Genomic DNA, 10,190 nt, shown 5'->3' with positions numbered 1-10,190 from the left:
AGTGGACGACAGAGGATGAGATGGTTGGATGATATCATAGACTCAATGGATATGAATTCGAGCAAACTCCAAGAGATAGTGAAGGACAGGGAAGGTAGGCGTCCTGCAGTCCATGAGGTCACAAGGAGTTCAACACAACTTAGCCACTGAACAACAAACAACAACAATGGGCATGAGAAACAGACTGTGAGAGCAAAATCAATAAGTTCATTTCTATTTCCTCTCTTTCCTCCCCTCCTGGTATTCCAGGGCATTCCTATCCTTCCTCTCATAACCCTTTTGATTCAGCAGAATATTTTAATTCTTTTATCAAAACCTAGGGAGGCTGGGGAGTAAGAAGCAGTGCTTTGTGGCAAATAATTACTGCATATTTTCTGCAACTACAGTTTAAGGGGTTATATTATAGGTGTTTTGGTTCTGTGAATTAGGGCAGTATTTTCATGTGATCACTGGTCAGTGATCATGTGATCACTGGTCATGTGATCACTGATTTATTTTCTACTCTTTTTCAAGTAAAATTGAGTCACCTCTGTTTGCAGAGACAATGGGTGGAGCCAACAACTCCGTGGTGTCTGAGTTTGTGTTCCTGGGACTCTCCAATTCCTGGGAGATCCAGCTTCTTCTTTTCCTTTTTTTCTCTGTGTTCTACATGGCAAGCCTGATGGGAAACCTCCTTGTTGTGTTCTCTGTGAGTGCTGACGCTAGCTTGCACTCCCCCATGTATTTCCTGCTGGCCAACCTCTCCTTTCTTGACATGGGGTTTTGTTCTACTACTACTCCCAAAATGATTTATGACCTTTTCAGAAAACGCAAAGCCATCTCTTTTGGGGGTTGCCTAACTCAGATCTTCTTTATTCATGCCACTGGGGGCACAGAAATGGTGCTGCTCATTGCCATGGCCTTTGACAGATATGTGGCCATATGCAAGCCTCTCCACTATCTGACCATCATGAACCCACGAATGTGCGTTTTAATTTTGGCTGCTGCCTGGGTCCTTGGCCTCATCCACTCAGTGGCCCAACTGGCTTTTGTCATAGACTTGCCCTTCTGTGGTCCTAATGTACTGGACAGCTTTTATTGTGACCTCCCCCGACTCATTAAGCTTGCTTGCACAGAGACCCATAGACTAGAGTTCATGGTCACCGCCAACAGTGGACTCATCTCCGTGGGCTCCTTCTTCATATTGATTATTTCCTACATCTTCATTCTGGTCACTGTTTGGAAACACTCCTCAGGTAGTGTATCCAAGGCCCTCTCCACGTTGTCAGCTCACATCACTGTGGTGGTCTTATTCTTTGGGCCATTAATCTTCTTCTACTCCTGGCCCTTCCCTTCATCACACTTGGACAAGTTCCTTGCTATCTTTGATGCAGTTCTCACTCCTTTTCTGAATCCAGTCATCTACACATTCAGGAACAAGGAGATGAAAGCAGCAATGAAGAAACACTGCCATCAGCTTGTGAGTTACAGCAAGATGCCCTAAATACTCTAAAGATAAAGAAATTTAGCTCTGCCCACAATGACAACAGAAAAATGTCATCTTAGATTTCTATTACTTTTATGTACTAGGTAATAGTTAAACATTTTTCATGTTGCTATATACCAAATACATAAGGAGAAAAAGAGCTAACATTGGAGTTTCTATTTTCCAACTTCTGTTGGATTTTTATATAAATTATTTTACTTAATATTTATGAAAACTCTGGGTCATTTTTACTTTGTTTTTTTAATAATTAAGAAATGCTTGACTCATTCTCTGTATAATTACTATGCAAAATACCTCAAACAAAAGTTGATTATCATCTTAATCCTCCACTTTCAATTTTCTTATCCATCAAAATGTGCCAAGCAGAGAATAACAATAGGTGTTGAAAAGTAATATATTATTCCTCAGAAAGGAAGGAAATATTAATATTTGCAAATGATGAGACCAGCAAGGGATTCATCTCCAAAATTTATGAATGGTTAATGTGACTCAATATCCAAAACACAAACAACCTAATCAAAAAATGGGTGGAAGATCTTAATAGATGTATAGATGCCAAGAGGCACATGAAAGATGCTCAACTTCACTAATTGTTAGAGAAATGTAGATCAGAACTACAATGAGGTATCACCTCACATGGGTCAGAATGACCATCATCAAAAAATCCACAAACAACAAATGCTGGAGTGGATGTGGAGAAGTGGGGAACCTTCTTGCGCTGTTGGTGGGAATATAAATTGATACAGCCACTATGGAGGTTCCTTAGAAAACTAAAAATAGAACTATCATATGACCCAGCAATCCACTACTGGGCATATACTCAGAAAACCATAATTCAAAAAGACACAAGCATTCCAATGTTCACGCAGCACCATTTACAACAGCCAGGATATGTAAACAGCCTAAATGACCATTGACGAATGGATAAAGAAAATGTGGTATATACATATAATGGAATATTACTCAGCAGTCAAAAGGAATGAAGCTAGATCATTTATAGAGACATGGATGGGTCTATAGTCTGTCATACAGTGTGAAGTAAGAAAGAAAGAGAAAAACAAATATTATATACTAATGTATATATGTGGAATCAAAAAAATGGTACAGATGAACCTATTTGCTAGGCAGGAATAGAGACAGAGACACAAAGAACAGACGTATGGACACAGGGTCGGGGAGGAAGAGAGGTGGCATGATCTGGGAGATTGGGACTGACATATATGCACTACCATGTGTAAAATAGATGGCTAGTGGGAACCTGTTGTATAACACAGGGAGCTCATCTCGGTGCTCTGTGGTGACATAGATGACACAGTCCCTTCCTGACACAGGGACCGAACACACATCTCCTGCACTGGCAAGTGGATTCTTATCCACACAGTACAAATCTTTTATGAGAGATGATTATATGAATAAAGAGTTTAAATATTGTTAAATCCTACTAATTCTGAATATATCAAGCTATAAAAAAAGTAATATTAAATACAGACAGGGTAGAGAAAAGAATTTTCAAAGCCCAGCAAAAAATTTAACACAATCTTAATTGATCAACAGAAGAATAAAAAATATAATTATGATAGTTATATAATGCAATTCTATGTGTGCATTTTAAGTTATTTTGTATTACAATATTTAATAATGTAAAAGAATTCTCAAAATATTCTGAAAAAATCAGGTTAACAATGTAGAGAGCATAAAATCACAATTGTGTAAATGTATATTTATGTAGGCATAGAAAAATACTAGAAATAAATATCCCAGCACATTACTCATAATTATATCCAGATGGTAATTTTTATGGGTAATTTCTATTTTAATCTCTAATATCCATATAAATCTAACAGAATGAGCATATTTATATTTTATTGACAACTATAATATTTTCTTAAAGAAGTAAGAAAACAGGTATTTCACATCATAAGTAATTGAAAGAATTACTTAGAATCAAAGATGTACTTATCAATACTTTTTCGACTGTAAATGACATAATCACAACTTAAGTTTATGCAAGAGGATGGATGTACTGGCTTATTTAACAGCTCAGCTAGTAATCAAACTGAGTGCAAAAGCTGAATGTCCAAGACAGCTAGAATCAAGAACTTGAATACCACCAAACCTAAATACTACATCTTCTTCTCTACCATATCTTTTTAAACATTATCCCAGATTCAATTTATAACAGGAGGAAATATGATTGCCAGTAATTTCTACACATCACACTCCAAAAAGGACTTAGGCTTGGTTTCTCTATTCCCAAGTCTAACATCCTGGGAAGAAGCTCAGATTTGAACCTTCGTGGTCAGAGACATACCTGCACCATTCAACTGTGGCTTGGAGACATGCCATTATGACTTGGTTCAGAAGCCCAACCTTTAAACAGTAGTGGTCAGAGAGACAGGATCTACATGCCTTCTTCTAATCATACCACACAGTTACCGCAAGAAAAAGATAACATTTACCAGAAGAAGAAGGTTGCTGATTTGGGCAAAGAACAGAGTAAATGACCACTAAAAACAGGTATTATTTTAGAATAAGAAAGAATGACCTTGAAAAACTTTTACATAAGATAGTACAGGAACTCATTCACTATGTAGTTGGGGAATCTATCTATGGATATAAATAGATCTATAATGGATATAATGGATAATCTATCATGGATATATACCTGACACAAAGGCATAAAGAGAAAAGACTGAGAGGATCAGGCATTTCTCTAAACCAACACACAAAAATAGCAAGGAATCGGAGAACCCCAGCTGGAACTACTGAATGTTGTTTAATCCATGGGAGAGAAAAAACAGTGAAACTTCTATTTCAAAAATACCACTTCAGAAAAATTATAGGGAGACTGAGAATACTGTGAGCTAATAAACTGACACTGATATATAGGTATCAGTTTTCTAAATGTTAAAAAAAAGGGGAGTCAAAGAATGAATAAATGATATAAGGCAAAGGAAATCAAAATACAAAGCTAGCAAATTATAAAGTGAAATAAATTAGAAGGTAAACAAGGACCACTTAAGACAATATTAAGACTGATTAACTGGTTAAGGGGTATGGTGTCTATATAAGGATGTATATGGCTCAGTCATTTGCATTACAGGTTTGAGACTGGACCTTGGTTCCTCTTTGTTGAAATGAGTATGAATTGGAATTTCTAATCTATTGATGTAAATCCCTCATTCCTATAAAATAGAATATAATCATATATAAAACACTTCCCAAACTAAAGTTTAGCTTGCTGTGTTGTGCTGTGCTCAGTCGTGTCTGACTCTGCAACTCCATGGACTGTGGTCTACCAGGCTCCTCTGTCCATGGGATTTTTCAGGCAAGAATACTTAAGTGGGTTGCCATTTCCCACTCCAGGGGATCTTCATGACCCAGGAATTGACCTTGCATCTCTTATGTCTTCTGTAGTGGCAGGTGAATTCTTTGGAATTCTTTATCACTAGCACTACCTGGCAATATGGCACCCCACTCCATCTCTCTTGCCTGGAAAACCCCATGGGCAGAGGAGTGGGCTGCAGTCCATGGGGTCTCGAAGAGTCAGGCATAACTGAGCGACTTCACTTTCACTTTTCACTTTCATGCATTGGAGAAGGAAATGGCAACCCACTCCAGTGTTCTTGCCTGGAGAATCCCAGGGACAGGGGCGCCTGGTGGGCTGCCGTCTATGGGGTCTCACAGAGTCGGACACGACTGAGGCGACTTAGCAGCAGCAGCAGCACTATCTGGAAATCTTACAAGGACTCAAATCATCCAAATGCAACAGGAATAATCATGCCAGCAGAAGGAAAAGGAGGAGCATGGCTAGTACCTTATGGAAATAAGAATGCACGTGTAAGAGCACAGGGGTTACATAGCCTGGAACATAGTAGGAACAATAATCAAAGGTAAATCTTGTGATGACCAACCAGCACAGTCAAGATAAAAGTCCTGACCTAAGGATCCTATTTTCCAGTTGTAATGACAGTCATATCCTGGTGTGAAGAAATAGGCATTAAGTATCAAAATCTGATATAATTAATATTTTAATAATTGGAGTAACTGTTCTTGTTCTGATTTCCTGTTCATTAACATTATTATCACCGCTTAACTTCTCTGAAATTTCCCTACAATGAAATAATGAGTTACACTTATGTGGAAGTTCAAACTCCTTGACTGATTTTTTTGTGACAAATTAATAAATGGGCATCTTGATGTATATATTTCAACCTAGTATTAATTTACCTAGTATCAATCGGAATTCCCTTATATAACCCACTCTGACACTGAAGATACTCAATTTTAAAATCTAGACCATAGTAAATTCATCAGATTGAATTGCAGTGTCTCTTGAGAGACAAATATTTGGCCATCTCCAGAGGAAACTTTTTACCACACCACATGCTTCCTCCAACCATAGGCAGCAACACAATTTCTCAGCTAAGATTTTTATAAGAACCATGTTATTTTAATCTGGGAAACCTAAATGTGTATGTGATACCTGGAAACTCCTGATGTTAAAATAATAGAAATGTAACCTTACTCAAGGTGGTAAGGAAACCTTATACTTCTTGTCATTTAAGAAATCCTTCTGTAAATAATAAATTGACTGCACACTTTCCTCATTACCAGTTTCATTTCTTTGTTCCTCAATGTATAGATGACTGGATTTAAAAATGGAGTGAGAACTGCATCAAAAACAGCAAGGAATTTGTCTAGGTGTGACATGGGGTGAGGCCAGATGTAAACAAAGCTGCAAGGACTGAAGAACAAAATCACCACCATGACATGAGCTGACAAAGTGGAGAGGGCCTTAGATGAGCTACCTGACGAGTGTTTCCGAACAGTGATGAGGATAAAAATGTAGGAGACGATCAATATGAAGAATGATCCCAGGGATATGAATCCATTGTTGGCTGTGACCATGAACTCCAGCCTGTAGGCATCTGTGCAGGCAAGTTTGATGAACCAAGGAAAGTCACAGTAAAAGCTGTCTAATACATTAGGGCCACAGAACGGCAGTTTTATAACAAAACCCAGTTGAATGATAGAGTGAATCAAGCCAATTATCCATGCAGCAACCAGGAGCAAAATACACACTTTTCGACTCATAATAGAGAAATAGCGGAGAGGCTTACATATGGCAATGTATCTGTCAAAGGCCATGGCGATAAGCAGCACCATCTCCACCCCAGCAATGACATGGATGAAGAAGATTTGAATGATGCAGCCACTAAAGGAGATGACTTTACATTTTTTGAAAAGATCATGAATCATCTTGGGAGAAATGACAGAAGAAACTCCCAGGTCAATGAAGGACAGGTTGGCCAACAGAAAGTACATGGGGGAGTGTAAGTGAGGGTTCATCATCACAGTGAGAATGATGAGGGAGTTTCCCATCATGCTTGCCACACAAAAAATGGAGGAGAACACAAAGAGGAGTTGGCTCTCCCAGAAATTGGTCAGTCCCAGGAACACGAACTCTGACACCATAGAGTGATTCACTACATCCATTGCTTTATCAGCTTGAATGTTTCCAGATAAAAGAAAAGAGGAAATAAGTGAAAATAAGAATGCTAATAAAGTTCAGCATTATAATATTATATAAGAAACTTCATGCTGTGAAGATTATACATCCCTTCAATTCTTTCTCCGGGCCATATCATCACTAAAAAAGCATTTTACCTGTGTTTACTTAGAGCAGTTGAGTCACTTTCACACGCAACATAACCTTTCACCACATCCCCCAGAACTATTCATCTATAAACAAGAGAATGGAACAAATAAGATAATACATGTGCATAGCAAGGACTGGGAGGGGCAGGAAAGGTGGTGCTGCTGCTGCTGCTGCTGCTAAGTCGCTTCAGTCGTGTCCAACTCTGTGTGACCCATAGACGGCAGCCCACGAGGCTCCGCTGTCCCTGGGATTCTCCTGGCAAGAACACTGGAGTGGGTTGCCATTTCCTCTTCCAATGCATGAAAGTGAAAAGTGAAAGTGAAGTCGCTCAGTCGTGTCCGACTCTTCGTGACCCCACAGACTGCAGCCTACCAGGCTCCTCCATCCATGGGATTTTCCAGGCAAGAGTACTGGAGTGGGGTGCCATTGCCTTCTCCAAAAGGGGGTGCAGTGCACCACAAAGAGAAAAAGAAAGAAAAGGTGGACATGGCATTTGCCAGAACACATTTGTTCTGCTTTTTAATTGTTCATAGAACAATTCTTCAACCATTCAAGTTGTCTCATTTCTTAACCTCACCTCATCTCAGGCACAAGATATCTGTTACAATCTATCTTACAATCACATTTGCAATTCACACAAAGCCTACAGACAGAGGTGAACATAAGAGAGCCAGGCATGGGGCATAGACATGACTCTGGAGTCTGACAGGTCCAATGAAAGAATAGAATGGATATTCATAGCACAGGGTATTTGCATGGGCAACCAGATGTATAAGTGAAAGTATCTAGTTTGCGATGAGCAGCCAGCATATGGCCAAAATGTATACAGTTGGTGGGGAGGCAGGGTTGTTATGAGGAGTCAAAGAATTTAAGGAAACCAATTTGATCTATCTGACAAGATTCTTCACAATCTCTGAGGTCTGTGAGCTTTGTTTGGAGCTATAGGAGTCTTGATCTTTTATGATTTGTTGGAGATGAAGAAATGCACACTCATGTCATAGTTGTCCATTGTCCCTCTCCTGTCGCTCCCTCTGCCTTAGCCCCATTTCCCTCCTTATCTCATCTCTCTCTGCTTCAAATCGCCCAACTCTCTGGGATCTGATACCAAATCTGACTCTTTCGTAACCCCAACTTTGGACTATTACATGAATCTCTCTAGTTCTTACCCATGTTTGCATTTACCATATGGAAAATATATTCTCTTTCCTGTGGGTCAAACACTTCTGTATCTCAAGCCCTTCTGCTTCCTTAATATTTAGATACGCAGCTGGAAGAGGAAATGTATAGAAAAAAGAGGGAGATTGCAGCATAAATAGTGAAGAGATGGTAAAGGTACATGAATGCACAAAAAGCCTCAGACCTGGAATCTCAGCAAGAGAAACCCAGCAATAGAAAGAAAAAAAAAATCCCAAAGCTCTGCCTTTTAATGTGTGTTTATATACCTCAATTATGCATGGTTAGTGAAACTGATCATAAAAATATTATCCCACAAACCTCACTAGTGACCACCTAGTCCAGGAAGGAACCTAGGTTTTCTAGTACACATATGTCTTTGGATTCTGCATACCAGAAAAACATTAAAGTAAGAAAATTTAAGCCAAACCTATATCTAGTTAGTCCAAAACAGTAACCACTAGTCACATGTAGCTAACAGTAGCAACTAATTACTAGCTCATTATTAAATGAAACTAAAAAGTCTATTTCCTTAGTTGCTCTGAACACATTTAATAATCACACATAGCTAGCAATCATGCATTGGCTAGTTCAATACAGGACATTTCCAATCACTGCTCATTATTTAAAGGTAAATCAAAATCCCATTTCCTCCATCAAAATACCATTTCCCTGGTAACTCTATATTATATTAATCTCTTCCTTTTCATATTCCTAGAAGTTAGGAAACAAATTTTAATTGAAAAACAATAATTCACTATATAAAAATAAGCCACAATATGTAGCCTCATAGGAGAATCTCTGGATGTTTTTTTTGTTTTGTTTTGTTTTGTTAATGTTGACCAGGAAGGATAAACAAGAGTCCACTGGGAAATTTACAGACAACTTTACAAAGGAGAAAAGATCTGATGTGAGTTTTTAAAAATTAGTAAGAGTTTAATATGCTGAGAGGAGAGCGGAGGGCATTCTGAGAAGAGATAATAATCGATGCCTTATTTAGGGGGCAAATCCTTTGCTACTTATCATAATTCTTCAATGGTTTCAATTTTATAGATTCTCTTTCCCCAAATTTACTGCAAGTTTGAGGAGGATAAAGACCATTTCTTCTGGCTCTTTTGTTTCCTAAAACAGAGAATGAAATAAATAGCAAAGATTTCTTGATTGTCTAGACAATAAAACTCTGAAATAAAGCCCATCTTTTCAGGACCATAATTTTCCACAGTTCCTGTTTTTCTGATCTACCATCTTTTTCCATTAAGTCCAGCTGGCATAAGGGAAGTTTCCAAAATCAAACTGAGCGCTGATGTTTTTCCCAACCGCTCTCAAGAGAATACCCAATATACTTGCTATAAATTACCAGCTATATAATAGGGCAGCCTCATCTCAAGGTTTATAGTGGTCCATGGTTTAACTTCTGAATTTTCTAAAAATAACAAGCATGTAAAAGGAAAGAGAGAGAGACAGAAAGAAAGAAGCAAAGAGTTTCTGATAGCAGGGAATTTATAGTTTCTATCTGCCAGTCTTCATATATAATTAGTCACCTTACATGCCATTCTTAAAGTCAGAAAAGAAAATACAGATATTTTTCACCATACTTTAAAAACTTCTGAAATATTTAATGATAGAATTTTAGAGCTGGAGACACATAGATACACTATTTATGTGGCACATATTTCCTTATATTTGATCCACCTATTGGTGGATATTTCTGATAATAGGGCTGTTTTCATTCACAGATGAGTAATCCCAAATTCAGAGAAGTCAGAAAATTACTGAAAAAAAAAAAAAAAGAAAAAATCAACCATTCTGATTCCAAATAGTGGCTACTTGGCTGCTGCTGCTGCTGCTAAGTCACTTCAGTCGTGTCCG

At 38.2% G+C, this 10,190-nt stretch overlaps 2 protein-coding genes across 2 annotated transcripts; one reads left to right on the top strand and one right to left on the bottom strand.

Moving 5' to 3' along the window:
• Positions 545-1,483, top strand: LOC102187492 (olfactory receptor 4F15-like). Its single transcript, XM_005685586.2, has one exon. The coding sequence runs from the start codon at positions 545-547 to the stop codon at positions 1,481-1,483; it is 939 nt and encodes a 312-aa protein (XP_005685643.2).
• LOC102188679 (olfactory receptor 4F3/4F16/4F29-like) lies at positions 6,050-6,985 on the bottom strand. Its single transcript, XM_005685441.1, has one exon. It carries the CDS (start codon positions 6,983-6,985, stop codon positions 6,050-6,052), a length of 936 nt encoding a protein of 311 aa, XP_005685498.1.

The sequence above is a fragment of the Capra hircus genome, chromosome 10 (assembly GCF_001704415.2).
Source record: "Capra hircus breed San Clemente chromosome 10, ASM170441v1, whole genome shotgun sequence".
NCBI lineage: Eukaryota > Metazoa > Chordata > Mammalia > Artiodactyla > Bovidae > Capra > Capra hircus.
Note: the sequence above shows the minus strand (reverse complement) of the source record. Positions and strands in the feature narration are given on the sequence as shown.

Bases quoted from the DNA above. Each gene is read 5' to 3' on its own strand.
- LOC102188679 (XM_005685441.1), bottom strand. From the start codon at position 6,985: ATGGATGTAGTGAATCACTCTATGGTGTCAGAGTTCGTGTTCCTGGGA.
- LOC102187492 (XM_005685586.2), top strand. From the start codon at position 545: ATGGGTGGAGCCAACAACTCCGTGGTGTCTGAGTTTGTGTTCCTGGGA.